General features: G+C 49.7%; 1 protein-coding gene across 1 annotated transcript; it reads left to right on the forward strand.

Moving 5' to 3' along the window:
• Nucleotides 1-6,489: 6,489 nt before the first annotated feature.
• On the forward strand, nt 6,490-24,022 carry LOC307208690 (uncharacterized protein). The gene is made up of 6 exons (XM_079963559.1): nt 6,490-6,695; nt 10,766-11,318; nt 14,229-14,614; nt 18,347-18,507; nt 20,601-20,733; nt 23,422-24,022. The coding sequence occupies exons 1-6, from the start codon at nt 6,636-6,638 to the stop codon at nt 23,608-23,610; spliced, it is 1,482 nt and encodes a 493-aa protein (XP_079819685.1). The 5' UTR covers nt 6,490-6,635; the 3' UTR covers nt 23,611-24,022.
• The last annotated feature ends 36 nt before the right edge of the window (nt 24,023-24,058 follow it).

The raw sequence follows: 24,058 nt of genomic DNA on the forward strand, positions 1-24,058 counted from the left end.
CCTCCTTCCAAGCTGGTGCCAAAGGTATTGCTCTGATTTCCTTTGGACCACAGGTTTAAGGTGCTGGTTTTAACCTTTAAAGCCCTATACGGCCTAGGACCCTCATACCTACGGGACCGCCTCTCCTGGTATGTCCCATGGAGGACCTTATGGTCTTCAAATAAAAACATCTTGGAGATCCTGGGTGACAGGGAGGTTAGGCTGGCCTCAACCAGAGCCAGGGCTTTTTCGGCCGTGGCCCCGATCTGGTGGAACACTCTGTCACAAGAGACTGGGGCCCTGCGGGACTTGACATCTTTCCACAGGGCCTGCAAGACAGAGCTGTTCCACCAGGCCTTTGGCCAGGGCACAGTCTGACCCCCTCTCTCCTTCTGTAATCTTCATAGAACTCTAGCCCAATGGTTGCCATTAATTTGATTCTGAACTGATTTTAGAATGTATTTCAATTAATTGACTGTGGTTTTATGTAAATTGTGCTATTTTTACTGTTGTTAGCCGCTCTGCGCCCGGCTTTGGCTGGGGAGGGCGGGATATAAATAAAATATTATTATTATTGTTATTATTATTATTATTATTATTATTATTATTATCATCATCATCATCATCATCATCATAAGTGAGGCTGGTATTGTCGTCTGTGTTACGTACTGAAGTTCTCACCCTGGGCCAGCAGGGAGATACTGTAGATAGTTTTCAGTCAGGTCCACATATGCAAATAAGGGATTGAAAGTGACGTTCAGTGATTGGATAGTTACAGAAAATGGTTACTGTTGCGTTCTAGTGGAGCTCTATATAAGCAGGCTGGCTGAACCCTTCAGCTCAGTTCTGTTCTGGCCTGTGAATAAACAAGAGCTGTTTGAAGAATTGCTGTGTTCACCCACAACTTAACAATCTGGGAATCCCAGTACCTCCTTATACACTGCCCAGGCTTGCGCCCCAGGGAGGCCAATTTGGTACTTGCAGTGATTTGACTTCACCCCCAGCGGTGCATGCTATTGCCTCTTGAGACAGAAGGATGCCAACAAAAACAAAGGGCAAGCTGATATTCTGTAGGGATGGTTTTATTACTGTGTTCCATGAAATGCCCAGCACATTGCTAAAGTAAATACATCCATAGTTGTAATAGGGATCCTCTAGGGATGAGCAAAGAGGAGCAGTGGACAGAAGGACCCTTACTGACCACCCCAAAACTAATATTTATTGATGGGCAGCATATATACTTAAAATAAATGCTCTCTGAGAAAACCTTGCTTCCTGAACAATGCAAACAGGCAAACACTTTTTGCATCTCCTGTCACTGTTTCAGATTGTTGGTTGGTAGGAGAAGGGATGAAGTATTTTCCAGAAATTAGGCAAATGAAGTATGCTGCTCCAAAAGCACACTTAATTTGCATGATTATCTTTGATTTGCCTGTTATGCAAATTACATTGCAGAGATTTTTTTTCCTTTCCTCTTTCCTCTTTTTGTTGTTGTTATTGGGAGGTTGTGATAACTGCAACTTCACACTCTGCCTATGATGTTTTCATCCCACCTGTTACTGGGCATAGGTAAAGGTAAAGGGACCCCTGACCATTAGGTCCAGTCGTTGGGGTTGCAACGCTCATCTCGCTTTATTGGTCGAGGGAGCCGGTGTACAGCTTCTGGGTCATGTGGCCAGCATGACGAAGCCGCTTCTGGCGAACCAGAGCAGCGCAGGGAAACACTGTTTACCTTCCCGCCAGAGTGGTACCTATTTATCTACTTGCACTTTGACATGCTTTCGAACTGCTAGGTTGGCAGGAGCAGGGGCCGAGCAATGGGAGCTCACCCCGTCGCGGGGATTCGAACCTCTGACTTTCTGATCAGCAAGTCCTAGGCTCTGTGGTTTAACCCACATCGCCACCCCCATCCCTGCTATTGGGCATAGGGAGAGTTTATCTCATAGAATCATAGAATCATAGAGTTGGAAGAGACCACAAGGGCCATCGAGTCCAACCCCCTGCCAAGCAGGAAACACCATCAGAGCACTCCTTACATATGGTTGTCAAGCCTCTGCTTAAAGACCTCCAAAGAAGGAGACTCCACCACACTCCTTGGCAGCAAATTCCACTGTCGAACAGCTCTTACTGTCAGGAAGTTCTTCCTAATGTTTAGGTGGAATCTTCTTTCTTGTAGTTTGGAGCCATTGCTCCGTGTCCGCTTCTCTGGAGCAGCAGAAAACAACCTTTCTCCCTCCTCTATGTGACATCCTTTTATATATTTGAACATGGCTATCATATCACCCCTTAACCTCCTCTTCTCCAGGCTAAACATGCCCAGCTCCCTTAGCCGTTCCTCATAAGGCATCGTTTCCAGGCCTTTGACCATTTTGGTTGCCCTCCTCTGGACACGTTCCAGTTTCTCAGTGTCCTTCTTGAACTGTGGTGCCCAGAACTGGACACAGTACTCCAGGTGAGGTCTGACCAGAGCAAAATACAGTGGCACTATTACTTCCCTTGATCTAGATGCTATACTCCTGTTGATGCAGCCCAGAATTGTATTGGCTTTTTCAGCTGCCGCGTCACACTGTTGGCTCATGTCAAGTTTGTGGTCAACCAAGACTCCTAGATCCTTTTCACATGTACTGCTCTCAAGCCAGGTGTCACCCATCTTGTATTTGTGCCTCTCATTTTTTTTGCCCAAGTGCAATACTTTACATTTCTCCCTGTTAAAATTCATCTTGTTTGTTTTGGCCCAGTTCTCTAATCTGTCAAGGTCGTTTTGAAGTGTGATCCTGTCCTCTGGGGTGTTAGCCACCCCTCCCAGTTTGGTGTCATCTGCAAATTTGATCAGGATGCCCTTGAGTCCATTATCCAAGTCGTTGATAAAGATGTTGAATAAGACCGGGCCCAAGACAGAACCCTGTGGCACCCCACTAGTCACTCTTCTCCAGGATGAAGAGGAACCATTGAAGAGCACCCTTTGGGTTCGGTCAGACAGCCAGTTACAAATCCACTGAGTGGTAGCATAGTCAAGACCACATTTTACCAGCTTCTTTACAATAATATCATGGGGCACCTTGTCAAATGCCTTGCTGAAATCAAGGTAGGCTACATCCACTGCGTTCCCTTCATCTACCAGGCTTGTAATTCTGTCAGAAAACGAGATCAGGTTAGTCTGACTTATTTTTCAGAAATTCATGCTGACTATTGGTGATCACAGCATTCCTTTCTAGGTGCTCACAGACTGTTTGCTTAATGATCTGCTCCAGAATCTTCCCTGGTATTGATGTCAGACTGACTGGGTGGTAATTATTTGGGTCCTCTCTTTTCCCCTTTTTGAAAATAGGGACAACATTTGCCCTCCTCCAGTCTGCCGGGACTTTGCCTGTTCTCCAGGAATTCTCAAAGATGACTGCCAGTGGTTCTGAGATCACATCTGCCAGTTCTTTTAATACTCTTGGATGCAGTTCATCTGGCCCTGGAGACTTGAATACATCTAAACTAGCCAAGTATTCTTGTACTATCTCCTTAGTTATTCTGGGCTGTGTTTCCTCTGCTGAATCATTTGCTCCAAATTCTTCAGGTCGGGCACTGTTTTCTTTATCGGAGAAGACTGAGGCAAAGAAGGCATTGAGGAGTTCAGCCCTTTCTGTGTCCCCTGTTTGCATTTCACCATCTTCTCCTCTGAGTGACCCCACTGTTTCTTTGTTCTTCCTTTTGCTACGAACATACCCATAAAAGCCTTTTTTGTTGCTTTTAACCTCTCTAGCAAGCCTGAGTTCATTCTGTGCTTTAGCTTTTCTGACTTTGTGTCTACACGTGCTGGCTATTTGTTTGAATTCCTCTTTGGTTTCCCCCCTTTTCCATTTTTTGTACACATCCTTTTTTAATCTTAACTCAGTTAAAAGTTATTTAGATAGCCACCCTGGCTTCTTTAGGCACCTTCCATGTTTCCGTCTCATTGGTATTGCCTGAAGTTGTGCTTTTACTATCTCCCTCTTAACAAACTCCCAGCCATCATGAACTCCCTTTCCTTTTAGTATTACTGTCCATGGGATCTCACCCAGCACTTCCCTCAGTTTTATGAAGTCGGCTTTCTTAAAGTCAAGAAATTGAGTCCTAGTATGCTTGGCTGCTCCTTTCTGCTGTATAGTAAACTTCAGAAGACCATGATCACTCGCGCGTAATGATCCTTCCACTTCTACCCCACTAACCAGGTCATCAACATTGGTTAGGACCAGATCTAAAATGGCTGTTCCCAGGGGTGCCGACTTATAAAAAATATTGGGGGGGCGGGGGCCCATACCGACTTATAAAAAATATTGGGGGGGCCCAAGACCTCCAAACCGCTGCTGCTGGGGGAACGAAAGGGGAGAGCCCCGGGCTGCCCCGACCTTAAGTGAACCTGTGAGGGCCCGCCCTTTGCGGCAGCCGATTGGCTGCCGCTGTGGGCGGTGAATATTAATGAGCTAGGGGGAATCCCCGCTTCTCGCGGGGCTGACGCCAGCCCCGCGAGATTGTTGATGGGTCGAGAGCCCGCAACCCCACCCCCTCTCTAGATCGGGAGTGGCTTTGTTTTTCTTAAATTATTGGGGGGGCAGAGCCCCCCCAAATGAATTTTTGAGGGGGCTCGGGCCCCCTCAGGCCCCATGGAGTCAGCGCCTATGGCTGTTCCTCTTGTTGCTTCTCCCACTTTCTGGACAATGAAGTTGTCTGCAAGGCCAGTGAGGAATCTGTTTGACCTTATGCTCTTGGCTGAGTTTGGCATCCAGCAAATATCCGGGTAATTGAAGTCCCCCATTACTACTATCTCCCTTCCTTTTGCATGCTTGGCCATCTGTTCCAGGAAGGCATCATCTATGTCCTCCGTTTGGCTTGGGGATCTATAGTAAACTCCCACAATGAGGTCACTGTTATTCTTCTCTCCCTTAATTTTGACCCAAATGCTCTCACTTTGGCTTTGAGGTTCTAAATCTTGGATCTCTTCACAGGTATACACATCCCTGACATATAACGCCACTCCTCCTCAATTTGTGCATTTAATTGCTTCAATTTCCTGCGCAGAGCCTCGTAGTCTCTTTTGATCTTCTGGAGGCTATTGCTTGCAGTGTCATTGGTTCCCACATGAACCAAGAGGAAGGGGTATTTGTCAGTGGGTTTTATGATTCCTTGCAGTCGTTCAGTTACATCTTGGATCTTAGCCCCGGGGAGACAGCACACTTCCCGAGACATCTTGTCAGGCCCACAGATCACTGCTTATGTTCTCCTCGGTAGCGAATCCCCTATCACCACTACACGCCTCCTCTTAGGTCTGGTCGGGGTTCTTCCGTGAGCTGTCCGTTCCAAGGTCGCCTGCACATTCCCTGAGGACTGACTTTGCTGCTCGTCTTCATATACCTGATCGACTGTAATGAGGGAGAGATCCTCAAATGGAGTCTGCTCTTCGTCTTCCATGCTAGGGGAGAGGACCTCAAAGCGATTGTGTATTATCTTGTGAGACATTATCTTGTGAGTCCTTGGCTTCTAATTGTATTTCAGGCAGGAAAGTTCTGAAATGATGGAATCATCAGATTAGTTAAACTCGTTCCCATAGGAGGCAGCGACGGTCACTCACTTAAATGGCTTTAAGAGAGTACACAAATTCATGGAGACGAATATCCATGGCTATTAGCCATCATGACTATTCTCTGCCTCCGCACTAAGGGGCAGTACTGTAAGGCGGGGGGCGGGGCAGGTGGAGTGCTCATGCCTTCAGGTCATGCTTAAGGCTTTCCGACAGGGATCTGGGTGGCCACGTGAAGAACGGGACGCTGCAATAGTTGGGCCATTGGCCTGATCCAGCTCCTCAAGTCAGTTCATTCCAACTGACTTCCTTCGGGAGATCTTGCAGTGTTGTCATGTTTAACAATTGGTTTGTTGGATCAATCCATTTAAAAATATTTGTCTAAACCAGTCTTTCTCAACCTGTAGGCCCCCAGATGTTGTTGAACTACAACTCCCATCACCCCTAGCTAGCAAGGTCAGAGCCTAGAGATGATGGGAGTTGTAGTCCAACAACATCTGGGAACCCACAGATGCTCCCAATGAATAGGGGCTCTTCTGATGGTGAGGCATGCTGTTTTTGAACGTTCCCTTTTGTTCAAACACCTCCCTGCAAATAGAAAGCTAGCACCACAGCAAGAAGCAATTTAAAACCAGAAATGTTTGTGCGTGATGGGCTAGCTTTCTGTTTGCAGGGGGTTCACAAACAAATATGCGAGTGGTGATTAAAAACGCACATCTCCCTACCGAAGTGGAGCGGTGTTTTTCCCCTTTTTCTTAAGTCTTTTTATTATTTCGTTTAAGTGGAGCGGTATTAATAATAATAATAATAATAATAATAATAATTTATTTATACCCCCGCCCATCTGGCTAGGTTTCCTCAATCCGCTGCACACGTGTAAAACCAAGCGTCGTTTCTTCCTTACAAAACTTGCAACGTGCCAGTGCCAAAGCCAACGCAGCAGCCACTCGAATGGCAAAAACCAACCAGCCACAATGAACAGCAGTCGGCAAACTTGAGCGGAAAACGGAGTCCGGTCGCCAGGGGGCGCCGCAGCCTCCGTAAGCGCAACGAGGAAACGCAAAAGGGGAGGAAGAGGCGTCTCTAGGCGCCGAGCGAAAAAAAAACCTCTATGGTTACAAGCCGGAGGCGGCGGAGCGGAAGTGGGACGCCGGGCAGCGGCGGTATCTTGGTAACGGTGGAGAAGAAGGGGCGGGTGGGGGAGGGGGAGGGGGAGCGCTGCGGGTGGGGATGGCGGTTGTTGGCGGTGCCTGTCGGGACTGGGTCATGTGGCTGGATCAGGGCTGGGAAGGAGGAGGGGGAAGGGCGCCCTTCGCCCGCCCCTCGCCCTCTCACCAGAGGTCCCATGGGAGAGGACGAGCCTCATGGACCCACTTTCCCTCTCCCCCCGACCCTTGGGGGTCCGGGGCTGGGCGTGGAGAGAGGGTCCCTGGGGCGAGGGATCCTGTGATGGTGGCTAAGAGGGGGATGCCATGAGAGGGTTAGAGGCAGTTAAGGTCAGGCTGGAGGAAATAAGAAGCTTAAGGAAACTGCTGCCATGCCTGAGGGGTAGCTCAGCTGGTAGGGCATGAGACACACTCACTCACTCTATATATATATAATTAAGGTGATTTCAGTTAAAAGAAATCAAGTGATACAGGAGAAAAGAAGGGAAAGTGAGAGGGAGAAAAACAACAAGATACATATAAAAGCGAAAATATGCGCACACACAAATGGCAATATACGATATTCCCATACATTACAGTGGTACCTCGGGTTACATACGCTTCAGGTTACAGACTCCGCTAACCCAGAAATAGTGCTTCGGGTTAAAAACTTTGCTTCAGGATGAGAACAGAAATTGTGCTCCGGCGGCCCGGTGGCAACAGGAGGCCCCATTAGCTAAAGTGGTGCTTCAGGTTAAGAACAGTTTCGGGTTAAGTACGGACCTCCGGAACGCATTAAGTACTTAACCCAAGGTACCACTGTATTGTATAAATTTGTATAGTGTTATTAAGAGCATGAGATTCTTAATCTCAGGGTTGGGGGTTCGAGCCCCATGTTGGACAACAAGGTTCCTGCATTGTAGGTGGTTGGGCTAGATGACCCTTGTGGTCCCTTCCAGCTCTGCAAATCTATGATTCTGTGACTTGTGTGGGCTGACCTGCGGGACTCCCCAAACTGGTAATCGCCAGCCTTGCAGTACGGGTTTACCCTGCTGCAGATCCGCTCAGCTGTGTTCGGTGAGCTTTATTCCCACGTTAGGGTGTGTACATGAAAGAAGGCAGCCTTAGGGTTCAGGAGCTGGCTTGAAAGCAACAAGTGCCGTTAAGCACAGCGGAACTGCTGGCCAGCCTTGCGCAAGTCTGGTTTAATTTGCTTGGTTTTTAAGCTAAGGCGGATTTGTGTAGGAGTAAAGAACAGAGTAGAATATTTAGCTTCTGATTCTTGCAAGAAAATATTTGGTGGTTCTGTTTTGCCTTTGATGTGGAATAACAGTCCTCCTTACATATTGTATGAAATGTACAGTGGTGCCTCGCAAGATGAAAAGAATCCGTTCCGCGAGTCTCTTCGTCTTGCGGTTTTTTCGTCTTGCGAAGCAACCCTATTAGCGACTTAGTGGCTTAGAAAAAGGGGGGGGAGCGGAAAAAATCGCAAGACTCGCAAGACGTTTTCGTGTAAGCAGCTCCTCTCCCACTTTCCTGCTTCAAAGCAACTACGGAGGAGGGAAGGAAGGGGACCATGGATCCTCCGCTGCTGACAGCTGCAGCGGATTCCCTCCTCCGTGATTGCTTTGAAGCAGCAAAGTGGGAGGGGAGCAGCTTACACTCGTGTAAGCAGCTCCTCTCCCACTTTCCTGCTTCAAAGTGGAGGGAATCCACTGCAGTTGCGAGCAGAGGATCCATGGCTCCGCTTCCTTCCCTCGAAGCAGGGTGCAGGGGTGCAGGGGAGAAAGATGGCAGGAAATAGATGCCGGGCAGGAAGACACAACCACACTTTGACCACTGAAAGTCCACCCCAGCCTCCCCAGATTTCCACTGAGACGGCCAGGCTAATCTCGATGGCCATAAGTCTGGCTCAGCATTATTAACTGGACTTAGATAAGCCATGGTTCCCCTTCCTACCCTCCTCTGAGGCTCGATTTAAAGCAGCAAAGCGGACAGGAGCCGCCCTGCAACATTTTATTCAGAATATTTTTTTCCGTATTTTCCTCCTCTAAAAACTAGGTGCGCCCTATGGTCAGGTGCGCCCTATGGAGCGAAAAATACGGTATTTGCCAGAGGTGGAAATACAGAGTTGCATTGCCTTTTTTGGATCAGACCAAAGATCAAGTCCTTTCCAACTGGCTATCTTGTTTTGCTTTTGGAAAACTCAGAAGCAGGAAGAATGGGAAGTAGACTCCCCATTGTCTCCTGCACATGGTGATCAGAAATACACACAGAGATCTCTGAACATTCTTGCATACAAATGTGCCCTGAATGCTGAGGTTCCATGTTAAATTGTGGCGAGTAGTAGACTCTGAGTGGTAGACTCTACCTTCATATGTTTGGCGGCAGCTAAGGTCGGCGGTTCGAATCCCTGCGGCGGGGTGCGCTCCCGCTGCTCGGTCCCAGCGCCTGCCAACCTAGCAGTTCGAAAGCACCTCCGGGTGCAAGTAGATAAATAGGGACCGCTTACCAGCGGGAAGGTAAACGGCGTTTCCGTGTGCGGCTCTGGCTCGCCAGATGCAGCTTTGTCACGCTGGCCACGTGACCCGGAAGTGTCTCCGGACAGCGCTGGCCCCTGGCCTCTTAAGTGAGATGGGCGCACAACCCCAGAGTCTGTCAAGACTGGCCCGTACGGGCAGGGGTACCTTTACCTTTACCTTTAATCCCTTTTTTAAGAACCTCTCTCTCTGCTAATTGTTTCCCACACATCTTGTGACAATGATTTGTCTAAGTTCAGTTATGCAAAGTTCTTCCTTTTGTTTGTGAGCAGGTGGCTATGGAATGTCTGCAAGCTGTTGCTTATGGTTGTCTGCTTATGTGGGACAGAGTGAGTGTACACATCAGGTAGGAGAGGAAACAGATGAGCAAGGTATGGTGGGAATTAGTGCTTGGGCAGTTTGAAAGAGGGACATAAAGAACCGTAGGAGAAAGATCAGGTGAATCTAAGGTGCTGGGTGTATCCTGGTCAGGCCTTGTATGCTGGAGTCTCTGCGGCGTTCTAGTTCCAGAATTGACAGCATCTGGTGGGTAAAGTGTTGGATTCAGCTTGACAGACGAGAAACCCTATTTATTTTAGTGAATAGATAAGGGAGTAGGTTGCATGTGTGATCTAAAAAACCATGTGAGAGGAAGGCCATTTCTCAATGGCAGAGCCTGTGTTTTGAGTGCAGAAGTTTCCAGATTCAGTCCCCAGCTTCTCCAGGGTGAGCTGGGAATTGCTTCTGTCTGAAAACCTTGGGAAGCCACCACCAGTCATTGTTGATCATCTCAAGCTAGAAGGAGCAGTTGTCTGACTTGGGTATAAGGCAGCTTCCTATGTTCTTTCCTAAAACTAGAGTTCAGAACCAGCTCAGTTATTGATCAATTAGAGGCAGGTTTCTATAAATGCAAATCTATCAATGCACCTTCTTCCCGTTTTCTTCTCACTCATGCAAACCTTAGGAAGTCAATACACTTTCTCCACACTATGATAGCTTTGCTAAATTGGTGGATTGGCTTTCGCTGGGGTGGTCTGGAGAAAGTAAACATTTTTTTTTCTGTTACAGTCGCCCATCTATAAAAAGAAATGGCACAAATTAGCTCAGAAGATATTGAGGGTGCAGATTATGAAGTTGATTATGAAGATTATGAAGAGCACACTGTTTTATTCCCACAGTGCCTTAGTCTCAACAATTCACCATGCTGAGCAGTAGAATGTCCATGTAGTGGGCTTTATAGCTGAGTCAACCTGGATCTAATTATACAGTGGTACCTCGGGTTAAGAACTTAATTCGTTCTGGAGGTCTGTTCTTAACCTGAAACTGTTCTTAACCTGAAGCACCACTTTAGCTAATGGGGCCTCCTGCTGCCGCCACGCCACCACTGCATGATTTCTGTTCTCATCCTGAAGCAAAGTTTTTAACCCGAGGTACTATTTCTGGGTTAGCGGAGTCTGTACCCTGAAGCGTATGTAACCTGAAGCGTATGTAACCCGAGGTACCACTGTATAAGCTTCTGCTTCACATTGAATGACATAGGGGGAAATAGTAACTATTTACTCTTCTTGTCCATACAGTTGAGCCTGAGGCGGCATCTCCCTCCTAATTCATCCCAGCCCATGAGTGACCCAGCAGCTTCAAGGGAGAGAGATCTCTCTGGCAGCTGCACTGCAGGAGATGATATTTCCAACACGGATCCGAGCGATTTGAAACCCAAGCTGATGACCATATGTACAGAGATGGCTCCTGGAATAGTTGGCACACAGTCCGTCTCCAGTAGTTCCAGCTTGATGAAAAGAAAATCTTGTTCTGAGACTGATGGTCTTGGGAATGGTGTGAGAAATTCTGGAGAGGAGGACCAGGTCGCCAATCTTAGCAGTGCAGAAGGGCAACGTGGCCAGTCTGCCCAAAGAGAAGAAGATGAAGAAATGGACTGCCAGCAGCCAAGAACTACCACCAGCTTAGTCCCTCTTTCCGGGGTGATCTTAAGCCCTAAGAAACGGAAGCTGGTTCTACACATAGACTTAAACAACACTATCATAGTGTCTGATGCTGTCACTGGTCAGGACCCCAGAGCTGCTCTGAACTATTTCCTGAGTACTGTCACCTGGGGGGAAATCGACCCAACAGGTAAGACCATGCGAGCAGCTGAAATCCCAGTTCCTGTGACATAAAACTTAAGTTCAATGGCTGGATGAAACTCTGCAAGAAATAAGAATTGCTTGGTTTTGTTTTAATCAGGTGATGCAGAGAAACAGTATGGCCAAGGCAGTGGCGTAGCGTGGGTTGTCAGCACCCGGGGCAAGGCAAGTAATTTGCGCCCCCTAACCCGGGGCAAGGCAAGTAATTTGCGCCCCTAACCCCTAACCTGCCGCCGCTGCCAGCTTCCTCTTGCTGCTGCCTGGGCTGGGGTATTTACAGTAAGGTAGCCACGGCGGCGGGGGCGGGTCCGTGTCAGGTGATCTGAGTCGAGTTGCCGCTGGCGCTGCCGCGGAAACGACGCCGCTTGCCCGGAGGAGGAAGAGGGCAGAGAGGCGAGGAAAATGCAACATGGCCCAGTGGCGGCGGCGGCAGCAGCGGGGCTGTGAGGAGGGGCTGCCTGGCGCGCCCTCCGTGGCCCTGACGCGCGGGGACCGCGGCAAGCGCTGAGAGCCGCTGCCTGCCGGACGCCTTCAGCCCGGACGCGCGCACAGCTCGTCGGTTCCGCGAGACATGGGGCTCTGCTACAGCCTGCGCCCGAGGCTCTTCGGCGACTCCGGAGGCGGCGAGCGCGCCCCCCCCCCCCGATGTTGCGCCCGGTGCGGCCGGCCCCCCCTGCACCCCCCACGCTACGCCACTGGGCCAAGGGGTGTGTAGAGAAGGAGGCAGAAGCCTGGGGGATAATTTAATGTAGGGCTAAGGAGATTGCTCTGTTAGCACAAGCATCTCTCCTTCTCTGATGGAGCAGTCTCCCCTCTCCTACCCCCATGTGCTGTTCTGTGGGGAGAAGGTGGGGCAGGAGGAAGCCCCCGTTGTGCTAATGCACATCTAGACATCTGAAGGCAGCCCTGTTCAGGGAAGTTTTTAATGTGTGACATTTTAATGTATTTTTAATCTTTGTTGGAAGCCGCCCAGAGTGGCTGGGGAAACCCAGGCAGATGGGCGGGGTACAAATAATAAATAATTATTATTACTATAGTGCAGTGATTCTCAAACTTTTTCTCTGGGCCATACTTTCAGAATAAAAATTTACACCCCCCCCCCCCCCCGTTTTTTAGATATTTAAAAAGTTCACAAGCAAACCACCAAAAACAAAAAATGACAACCCTCATCAGCTGTTGAAGAAAATAGTATTAATTTATTTACAAATGCACTCCCAATTTTCTATTATTCTGCCTAACGCATTTTCAAGTATGATGTCCTGTTCGTCAGAGGCAGGCAGCGTCGCTTGTTGGGTTTCTTTTGTCTTTTAAGAGAGCCTTCCAGATGCATTATACATAATAATAGAAAATTGAGTGTTTTTGTAAATAAAAAAAAGTTTTCTTCGGCATCTTTTTATGATTGCCTTGGTTTCCCCCCACCTTGAGTTGGTACTGCCCTCTTTCTGGCAACCTGTACTCTGCATACCACAGAGGAAAAAGGGTTGGACAGGGAGGTGGGAAGGTGGGTTAAAAATGGACTGGAAGTGGCCACCCACCCTCTCATGACACCTCCACTTGCCCTCCCTCTCAGCATTAGCATTGGAAAGCAAACAGGGCAGTCCTGACCATTGTATCTCATCCCAGGCTCAAGGCTAACTTGCCTACATCCTCGGCTTTTTGGATCTGGACCAAGAGACTACTAGCCCAGCGCTCTGCTGCAAGACAGCACCGTGTGCTTTTATGCCGCCCACGAGCCAAATCTCCTTATAGATCAGGCTCTTTCGTTCTGCGCAAAGGGAACCTTATCAAAGGAGCTGTTGCATCCTGTATCTCTCCCAGGCACATTTACATATCGTTGGTCTCTTCAGAATTAGGTTAAAGCCGCCTGCCAACTCTCTCTTGCACACATGCGGGAGCACCAAGAAGTTAAAATTAACATGTACTTGGCTAAGCTGTTTGACTTCAGGTGCCCTCTGTCTGAACTGTCGCCACTTGCGTGAGAGATTTGTATTCTACTTCACTGCGCATTGTTCTCTTCCTTCCACCAGCCCCCCACTTTTTTTTAAAAAAGGTATTCAATAAAAGGCTGTTGCAGAAGCATGGAAGCAGCCTTTGTCAACCTGGTGCCCTCCAGATGTTTGGACTCCCAATTCCCATTACGATGTGCTAGCTTGGGTCGATGAGCATCGTAGACTAAAACATCTGGAGGGCACCAGGCTGGCACAGGTTGCTGTAAAGGAGGTCCTTATTTAGGGCACTCTACGCGCTGAGCTATGTGCATTCTAGGCACTGGCAGTGGCATTCCAGGTTTTCGTGCAGGGAGTCTTTCCCAGCCAAACTCTGAGATTCTGCGGGAGGGGAGAGTGCTCTTGTGCTCGAATCCTGCACCTGGTTGGCCATTGTGAGAACAGGATGCTGGACTAGGGGGGCCATTGGCCTGATCCAGTAGGCTCTTAATTTCCTGTGAGATGCTGGTGCCTTCTGCATTCAAAGCAGATGTTTTGTTGGCAAGCTCTGTCCCCTTCCCAGGCTTCGAGTTGGCTTTGAAGGTGAAAGTGAACCTGTGCTGGGACTTACGGCCCAGGACAGAGTGTGAGCCCATCAATGGAAGAGAGAGAGATAGTTCCTCCTTCCTTTAGACCCTAAACCATGGGTAGGCAAACTAAGGCCTGGGGGCCGGATCCAGCCCAATCGCCTTCTAAATCCAGCCCAGGAATCAGCTTGTTTTTACATGAGTAGAATGTATGCTTTTATTTAAAATGCATCTCTGGGTTATTTGTGGGGCATAGGAATTTGTTCCATTTTTTCTTCAAAATATAGTCCGGCCCTCCACAAGATCTGAGGGACAGTGGACTGGCCCCCTGCTGAAAAAGTTTGCTGACCCCTGCCTTCAACTCACCTCCTTCCTCTTTCCTTCCAGGCAAGTGGCAGTGGCTGAGCGAGTCCCCCTCGTTGCTCCCTCCCTGCCCGGGTGCCGTGAGTTTTTACTCCCAGTACGGCCGCAACACCCGATTCACGGACACGCCCCCCGGGCGGAAGTTCTGCGATCTCCACAAGCGCCACCTGCAGCTTCTGGAGTGGCAGGGGCAGCCTCACCCGCTGCTCTCCATCCCCGGCCAGCGGGGCAAGCGCTATCACTTGGTGCTGCCTTCCTTCTTCCGCCTCTTGGAGAGCCTCCACCGAGAAGGGAGGCGCTTTGCCGTCGTCTTCCGCACCTTTGGCACGGACTTGGCTCGCGTCCTGAAGGCGGTGCGCTGCGCCCTGGAGGGAGAGCACCCCCACTTCCCTGCGCTGCGGGACGTCTCGGTGAGTGGGCAGAAAACGAGCGCCCTGGGACAGTCTCCCTTGGGAGGCTGTGGACTCTCCTTCCTTGGAGGTTTTTAAGCATCTGTTATGGACATTTTAGGGACGCGGGTGGTGCTGTGGGTTAAACCACAGAGCCTAGGACTTGCTGATCAGAAGGTCGGAAGTTCGAATCCCCGCGACGGGGTGAGCTCCTGTTGCTCAGTCCCAGCTCCTGCCAACCTAGCAGTTCGAAAGCACATCCAAGTGCAAGTAGATAAATAGGTACCGCTCTGGCGGGAAGGTAAACGGCGTTTCCGTGCGCTGTTCTGGTTCTCCAGAAGCTGCTTAGTCATGCTGGCCACATGACCCGGAAGCTGTACGCCAGCTCCCTCGGCCTATAGAGAGAGATGAGCACCGCAACCCCAGTCGGCCACGACTGGACCTAATGGTCAGGGGTCCTTTATGGACATTTTAGATTCTGCATTGCAGGGGGTTGGACTAGGTGATGCTTGGGGTCCTTTATAACTCAACAATTCTATGATTCTATGGGTTCCTCCATTGCTTTTGCTGCTTTAGTCACGACCTGCCTTTTCCACAAGCCCAGCAAGCTTGGCTGAGGCTCTTTGATCCCAGTGCCTTCTGCTTTTTTGGTTTGTTCAGTTTTCTAGATGCCCTTCCGCTGAAGACACCTTTTTATTTATTGCCTTTGTATCCCACCAAGGAGCTCAAGGCGGCATACTTGGTTCTCTCCATCCTCCTTTATCACTACAACAACCCTGTGAGGTAGGTCAGCCTCAGAGGCAGTGAGTGGCCCAAGGCCACCCAGTGAGCTTCATGGCTGAGTGGGGATTTGAACCCTGGTCTCCCAGGTCCCAGCCTTCCATGCAGCCTATGTTGGCATCCTATGAGATGCAGGTTGAGACTACCTGATTCTACACCCCTTAAGGGGAGTGAAAGGCAGGATATCAAGTCCAAACTACTACTACTACTACTACTACTACTACTACTACTACTACTACTCTTCCTCTTCTTCTTCTTCTTCTTCTTCTTCTTCTTCTTCTTCTTCTTCTTCTTCTTCTTTTTCTTCTTCTTCTTCTTCTTCCCTCCTCTAGGAAATCCTGCCAAGCTCACAGCTGATTGCTTCCTCTCTCTGAAGGGTAGGCAGCCAAAATTAAATCCGGCATTATTTAATTAGGCTGCCCGATAAGAAATGAATATAATACTGGAGGTGTGGAGCTTTGGATTTGATAGGGACTCTCCTTTGCGCTTTGGGGACCAAGGCTGCCAACATTGTACATTGCAATATCTTGTTTGAAAGTGAAGAATCCTGGTGGCTTTGCTGGAATCCTGGAGGAATTCAGCTTTCATTGAAAATAGCAGGTTTTTGGTCTCTGTACTTCCAAAGTGATGCTTCTGAATAATGGGCTAAATATTCAGGAGTGGGGGAAAGCCTGGTTATGACTTAAATGATCTTGAGGTGGTCTGTTTATAGATTGCAGAGCTTCCTGTGCCCTTGCTATGGGCCCCTGTACCTACCTTTCCATTCTTAAGCACCTGTGCATCCTCCATTTGCCACATTTCTCTGAATCCTAGGCCCTATTTCATTTAGCTAGGTTTGTGAGCATGGGGCCATTAAAAATTATGAGGGGTAGAGCACTGCAGACTTTAGCTTGTACTCCTTGTGCTGCTTCAGGGACGCAGGTGGCGCTGTGGGTTAAAGCCTCAGCGCCTAGGGCTTGCCGATCGAAAGGTCGGCGGTTCGAATCCCTGCGGCGGGGTGCGCTCCCGCTGCTCGGTCCCAGCGCCTGCCAACCTAGCAGTTTGAAAGCACCTCCGGGTGCAAGTAGATAAATAGGGACCGCTTACTAGCGGGAAGGTAAACGGCGTTTCCGTGTGCGGCTCTGGCTCGCCAGAGCAGCGATGTCATGCTGGCCACGTGACCCGGAAGTGTCTCCGGACAGCGCTGGCCCCTGGCCTCTTAAGTGAGATGGGCGCACAACCCCAGAGTCTGTCAAGACTGGCCCGTACGGGCAGGGGTACCTTTACCTTTTACCTTGTGCTGCTTGGGGCACTTAATGTTCCCATTTTACAGATGAGAAACTGAAGCAAACAACAATGAGCTTGCCAAGATTGTGACTAAGGCGGCATTTGATTGAAGTCCAAAACACTGTCCACAAGATTGGACCGTGCTGGCTCTCTGCTTAGACAGAAGGCATTTGACGCATGAAAAGAGACAAATTCTGCCATCCGTTGATGCTTAGTGGCATTTGAGAGGACCAAATAAATATTTTGACACCGCTAAAGCCTTCCTTTATAATTGGAATTAAATGTGAGTAAATTTCAGTGTTGTTAAGGACTGAACTTTTGCCACATTCATCAGTTCTGGTGCACTGCCAGCTGCCAAGAGAATTCAGCTATGGCAACCTTTGTGATCTGTTAGGGGATGTTTAATATTAGCAATTGTATTTATTACTTAATGTATTACATTTCTATCTCACCATTCCTCCATTGCACTCAGGGGGCGATCCCATTTTCATACTTGTGAGGTAGGTTCGGCTAATGGTGAGGGACCGGCCCAAAGCTGCCCTGTGTAAATTTCATGACTGAGTGGACATTTCCACCCAGATCTCTGCAATAGAGTTTGCTGTCCATTATACTGCATGGGTTCTCCAGCTGTTGCAGTTGAGATCCATACCCAGGAACAGTATTTCTGTCAGGATCAGATATTGGTAGCACACAACAGGCTGTTGTTCTTATTCCCTACTTCCCAGAGGCATCTGACTATGGGAAAGGGAATTCTAAAGACCGCTTGGCCCTTACATCCATTTCAGCTCCAGGTTTAACATGCAACACTGCTTGATGTGAGCAGAACATTCACATGCAAGTCGAGAAAGTTTCTGCTGGTCACATGGAAGTAGCCCAGCCGAGTGCCCAGTGTTGTTGAACTCCAACTCGTGGCATCATGAGAGCCAGTGTGGTGTAGTGGTTAAGAGCAGTGGACTCATAATCTGGTGAACCGGGTTCGCTTCCCCACTCCTCCACGTGCAGCTGCTGGGTGACCTTGGGCTAGTCACACTTCTCTGAAGTCTCTCAGTCCCACTCACATCACAGAGTGTTTGTTGTGGGGGAGGAAGGGAAAGGAGAATGTTAGCCGCTTTGAGACTCCTTTGGGTAGTGATAAAGCGAGATATCAAATCCAAACTCTTGGGCAAATTGGTGGGGGCTGATGGGAGTTGTAGTCCAAAACAGGGGCAGAGCACTAGGTTGGGGAAGGCTGAAGGAGGCCTTAATCCATTTGGTGGGACAGCCCCCTTCTGCATCCAGGTGGGGCGATGCCCCAGGGGCAGAGCTACCTGCCCTGGCACCTGGGGCAGGGGCGGGGCTAGCCGCCCCGCGGGGGTGTGGCTAGCCGCCTGCACAGCAAGCGTCGGGGTGGGGGCGCCATTAGCCGCCCTCAGCAGCGTCGTCCCTAGCAGCCCGCCGCCTGCACAGCGAGCGGGGGTGGGTGGTGCTACATTGTCACCCGCCCTCACGGCTGGCACCCGGTGCGCACCGCACCCCCCACACCCGCCTTCCTCCGCCAGTGCAACGCCCTTGATCCTCAGGTCCAGTTCAGGGTGATTCCTCTTCTCAGTGCACACAATGCTCTGCTTTGATGACCTCAAGTTTGCTGCTGAGAGCTTGACAGGAGAGTGATCTGTGTTTCATTTGCTTTTTTCACCCCTCCTCTCCCTCCCTGCTACGCTATGGCAGCTGCCGGTGGACGTCAGTCCTGGAACGATACGTTGCAGCAAGCGAAAGGTGGTGTTGACGCAGGGAGCAGGGCGGCTCTCCAGTGAAGATGGCGACAGGAAACTGTACCTCTACTTCAGCTCCAGGGAAGGCCTTTGTGGCTTCCAGGATCACTTTGACTGGTGAGGAATAAGAATGGCGGCTTGCTTCTTAGCCTGTGGCGACTGATGTGCTTTTACTTAGGGTGATGTCGGTGATTCGTTTATAGTGGCTTTCAAAAAACCGCAGCTTGGCCAGACTTTTTTAATTGGCCAGACTTTTTTAATTGCCCCACCAGCACACAAATTTATTGTGTCCTGGCCTCATGTGACAGTCGCTTCTGAGCCAGGCAAATGACTGTGGTCTAAAACAGCCTTCCCAATGTGGCACCCCGTCTCCCGATGCTGTTGAACTATAACTCCCATTATCCCTGATAATCCTGGCTGGGACTGTGGGGGTTGTCATCCGGAACAGTTGTAGAGCATCAGGTAGGGGACTGCTGGTATAAATTAGGGTATGTTTGAGCGTCCAATGTTTTTAGAAGTTTTAATTGCATTAGTATTGTAGGGCGGGTTTCAGCTAAGTTGCTGCGTGCATGGATCAAGGTCCCCTTGTGCAAAGGGACTCCCCGCCCCCCGCCCCCACCTGTGCCCCTAAATCTGCTCTGGCAGGTTGGAGGAAAACCCAGAGCAGGTTTAAGGAGCATAGAGAAGTAGGGTTGGGGGGAAGTCTCAGTGCACAAGGAGACTTTTGTTGCATGCACACACTTAGCGCTTAGTTGAATTTTACCCAATACATTTGCCACTCTGGGCTCCTTTGGAGAAAGATGGTGGGTATAAATACTAATAATAATGATAATGATGATGATGATGATGATGATGATGATGATGATAGGATTATTATTATTATTAAAAAGAAGAAGAAGAAAGTGATTCCTCCCTTTTCCCCTGTCTCCAGCCTGACATTCCTGCAGGGCTGAGACATGTTTGCTTGCCTCTTCCTTTCCTTTACCGCCAGGATAGAGAATCTGATGCTTTTGGACTCCAACTCCCATGATCCCTGATCAAAGGCCATGTTAAGTGGGCCTGATGGAAACTGTAGTCCAACGACGTCTGGAGGTCCATAGGTTCGCCACCTCTCCCTTACTGAGCTCACATCTGCCAAGATACCCGAGAGCAATTGTTTAAAATGCAAAATCGCCATTGGTTCTTTAAGATCCACCTGGCTCTGCCGTGTTCTGCTGCTGAGATTAGGACTGAGGGCTCATCTTGTCCTGTACCAGTAAAAAAAATAAAAAAGGGAGAGGCAGGGAATGGACTGCGCTAAATCCAGGTAGTTCTATTGGGAGTAACACTCTTGTTTTGACATGCAGCCTGAGCCACCAGAAGCTTTGAGCAAACCTGTTAGTTTTGTGATCTAGAAAAGATGGACTCTTGGGCCATCTGGCAATGTAGCCAGCCAAAGCTGAGCACAACCCAGTTGTAATACTTGAGCATCTATTTGTTTTGAGTACTGGAAGGCTTGCCTGGCGGCCCTTCCTGCAGCCTTTTCTGGGTTCTGTTCTGTGGTACATGGAGCACAAACAGCTGCTATTGCATGTGAAGTCCTGCACTGAGAATTATGCATACCTGTTCGCAGTTTCCCCTCCCATGCAGGGTCCTGTGGTGGTAGCCTAAGAAGCTTTTCAAATATGATTTTGAAGAAGCAGGTTTCTTTTGCACAGGAGATTGGAAATGTTTTTGTATTCTCACGAGAGAGCTCTGAAATGAGAGGGAGGTTCCCGTGGTGAAGAGCTGGATCGTGAACAGCCAACGCAACTTCTATCCATCTTTTTTGGCTCTTAGTCCCTGTCCGCCATCGACCTGAACCTTTTCTTTTTTTTATCATCTCATTCCTTGTCAAAAGTAATCTAAATCTTCTCAAATGCTGAACCGTGAAAGCAGAATAAATGGTGTAGGATAAGAATAGATGTATTAATTGAGTTGGTATTTGTATGCAGAAAGAATAGGCCAGCTTGACCCTTATGATCACTGCATGCAATACATTTCTTGCCTTCTCGTTTCCATTCATTGGATTGGAGGGGACAAGGTGGGCTGGTGGGGTCTTTGCTAAGATTCATTACAGACTCTTGCTTCAGCAACCTAGGAAAAATCCTCATAGAAGTTCTGATCCTCTCTCTCTCTCTCTCTCTCTCTCTCTCTCTCTCTCTCTCTCTCTCTGTGTGTTCGTGTTCCAGGTGGGCCAGGAACCAGTTCTCCAGCCGAGGAGGGAAGCCCCTTTGGATCGACCCTCACGACACAAGCACCCACCATATCTGTATCGATGACAACATTCGCCTGAACGATGCCGACACCATCATCCACCCTCGGGTATCGTTGCCATGGATCATTGCTCTAAAATATTCCAGTGTAGAAACAAACAAAAACCACCCCACTTATCAGATCATATCCTCTTTATGATTCTCTTATCCTCACGACAACCCTGGGAGGTGGGCTAGACTGGGCCGGTGAAGGATTGTGGCCAGAGCTTTGAGACAGAGCGAAGACATGCTCATCTGACAGCCACCTCTGAAACCCTGTGCCGCCCTGAGATGGCAGAGCTGCCTTCCAAACGCCTAGCTTGGTCAGGGGAAACCCTTGGGCAGCCCCAGAGGAGATGCAGAACAGGGTGGAAGGGATAAGCCAGCTGCCTGTTTAAACCACAGGTGAGTAGAGGAGACTTTGCTGGCACAGAACGGCAGGTGCGTGCTGCCTGCTCTTGCTGGTGTGAGTCATCCCCACTGCCTGCCGTAGCCCAGCATCCTGCCTCCGAGCGGTCTGAAGCTCATTCACAGCCCTCTGTGCTTAAAGGGCAGCTTCCCCAGAGGGGCATGCTCAGAAGTGAGATTCTGGGGAGAGGAGTGGGAAGGATCTGGCCATTGTGGCAGCTCTCTTTGTGCATGACTGAGAGTGTGCCCTCCCAAGAGGAGGAGAGGGCATGGGAGGGAATGCACTGGCACCGGCTGGGCTGGCAGAATGAGGAATGGCTGGGCAGGAAAGGTTAATTGGTTCCTGCTGGAGTCCAGTCATGACAATGGCCTCCTGGGGTTCTCTGCTGCGCATGGGAAGGGATGCTATCTGCCCCTCCGTTTTGGAAATAAAGGAAGTTTCCTTCCTTTGCATTCAGTACTTAATGGCGGATCAGTTAACGCAAAGAGCTCTTTGCACTAGAGGCGAGGAGCTCCCAGCACCGCCTCTGCCCTATCTGCAGAACGTTTGAGCCCCTGTTTTGCTGAGCAGGGCAGCAGTTCCTCATCCACCCCTGGCCGCATGACCCTGGGCCAAATTATATTTAGAGAGAACGCTGTGGAGGTGACCTTTGGCGCTTCTGTAGACTCCTGATCAAATCTGTTGGCTTCAGAGGCCACTTGCAGGTCAGCCTCAATCCCGATCCCGCTTTTTCCTCTTCAGTGCATGGATCACATTCCTTTATTTCTGGCCGTTGCTATTTTTATCGCTGGTTTTATCATCTGGGCTATTTCTGTTTTTATTGTGCAAGTCGCTTTGAGACACCTTAGTGTAAAAATGCGGCGGATAATAATGACTGTAATAACACAACGTGCTCCAGCTTGCTCTCATATAGCTATAGTTTTTTGGTCTGTTCTTTGCTTCCTGGAGGTTGCCTGCTAGATTCAGGGCAAGAGAGGGCTGCGACGCATTTCATAGCAGCGCAGAAGGGAGGACTGGGGGCCTGTGCATGTTTTCAGTCAAGGGCTCCGACAGGAGCGGGGATGTCGGTCCAATTTCCCCTTCCGCAACCTGAAGCTCCTATAGATCGGGCCACTTTAGGTGCTGTTCAGTAAGGCCATGAACCAAGATTGAAGATTATACAGGGAACAACGTTCTGTGTTTTCCTTAAAGGTAAAGGTAAAGGGACCCCTGACCATTAGGTCCAGTTATGACCGACTGGGGTTGTAGCGCTCATCTCGCTTTACTGGCTGAGGGAGCCGGCGTACAGCTTCCGGGTCATGTGGCCAGCATGACTAAGCCACTTCTGGCAAACCAGAACAGCGCACGGAATTGCCGTTTATCTTCCCGCCGGAGCAGTACCTATTTATCTACTTGCACTTTGATGTGCTTTCAAACTGCTAGGTTGGCTAGGGACCAAGCAACTGGAGCTCACCCCATTGCGGGGATTTGAACCACCGACCTTCTGATCGGCAAATCCTAGGCTCTGTGGTTTAACCCACAGCACCACCTGTGTCCTTTCCTTAGGAGTAGTCTATATGCAGATCAGGGCAGGAGAGGACCCTGCTGCCACGCAAGCCGAGAGCCAATGCATTTGAAGGGCTTTGCCATTCTGCATCTTCCACAAGGAGTGCTTTCAGGAAGAGTGGCTTGTAGTGCTCCTTCCAGTGAGAAGGAACCCAGAGCAATTTACTACAAAGTCGTCATCCCTCCCTGCCCTCCCATACGAGTTTGAGCCATAGCTTGCAGCATTCGGTCCCCAAAGGCCACTCTTGAGACCCCGGGACTTGAGCCGCTCGTGATGTATTTGTGGGGATGTTTGACACTCTCTTGACTGAATGCTTGCTGGAGGAAATAGTGTCCGAGAGCCCGAAAGTTCCCTTTCCCTACTGTTTTCCTAGCCAGCCTCACTTTCTAATGCTGGAAGCCACAGGCTCTATTCTGGAATCCCTTCCTCCTATCCCCTGATCATAGGCAGGTAGGCTCTTACTTCTATGTATTGAGGTGGTGCCACTCTGCACACGCTCAGTGGCATCCTCTGCCATTACTACTTGTGTTCTAAAAGCCTTAATCTGTTTCCCGTTCCTTGGGCTGGACCATCTCCAATTTTGTGGCATCCAGACTGCCTGGCTTCTGAAGAGAAGGGGCTTCTGGGCTACCCTGGAGGTTCAACACCTCTCTGTCTCACCCAAGGAGACATGTTGCCGCCCAGAGTAAAAGAGGAGAGGGGTGGGCTGGCTGGCAGCTTGTTCTTCTGTTGCCACCTTCTTTGGGCTCCTCTGTCACATCCACGGCCTCAGAATTTTGGCTTTCTCTTCTTTTACCCGGCAGGTGTTCACAGGGCAAGGAAGCAGCTGTCTCCGCACGACCCCTACCTCCGAGCTGTACAACATCTGCCTGGTTCAAACAGACCTCCTGGAGGCCATTGCTGACCCTAGCTATTTCTGCCGCTGCGTCCGACGCTGCGAGGAGAACTATGAGAGCTATCTGGCCAGTGCTGGGGGGAATTGTTGCACCTAAGTGGGGCTGACCTGCGGGAGAGTCTCCCCTCGTATACTGTGTGGAGTTCGCAAGAGGAGAATCTTCTATTTGGCGCCTCTCTCTGGGTGTCGGAGTTCCCACCGGAGTCGCTATCCTTACTTTCGCTTCCAGCTCAGAGCCCTGCGGGGAAAATTCTGCAAGCCCAGAAAGCAGGTTTTCTGGTTCTGTCTGAACCTGATCACCTGAACAGAGGCTTTCTTCCTGTTAATATTTATTCAGATGTTGGAGGACGAGCTCATGGAGAGATGGCTGACCTGGGCGAACCTCTGTCTCAAAGCGCTTGCAGCTGGCCCATGGGCCCTACCTTGCTGGTCTCAGCCACAGTGTGGAGAGAAACCGCTGGCCTGTTAACGCAGCCCATCTTTCCAAACATTAAACTCCACTCCAGCTGCTCTTGTTTGTTTTTTGCCTGCGGCAGCGGCTAACC

This window comes from Podarcis cretensis, assembly GCF_951804945.1.
Source record: "Podarcis cretensis genome assembly, chromosome: 2".
NCBI lineage: Eukaryota > Metazoa > Chordata > Lepidosauria > Squamata > Lacertidae > Podarcis > Podarcis cretensis.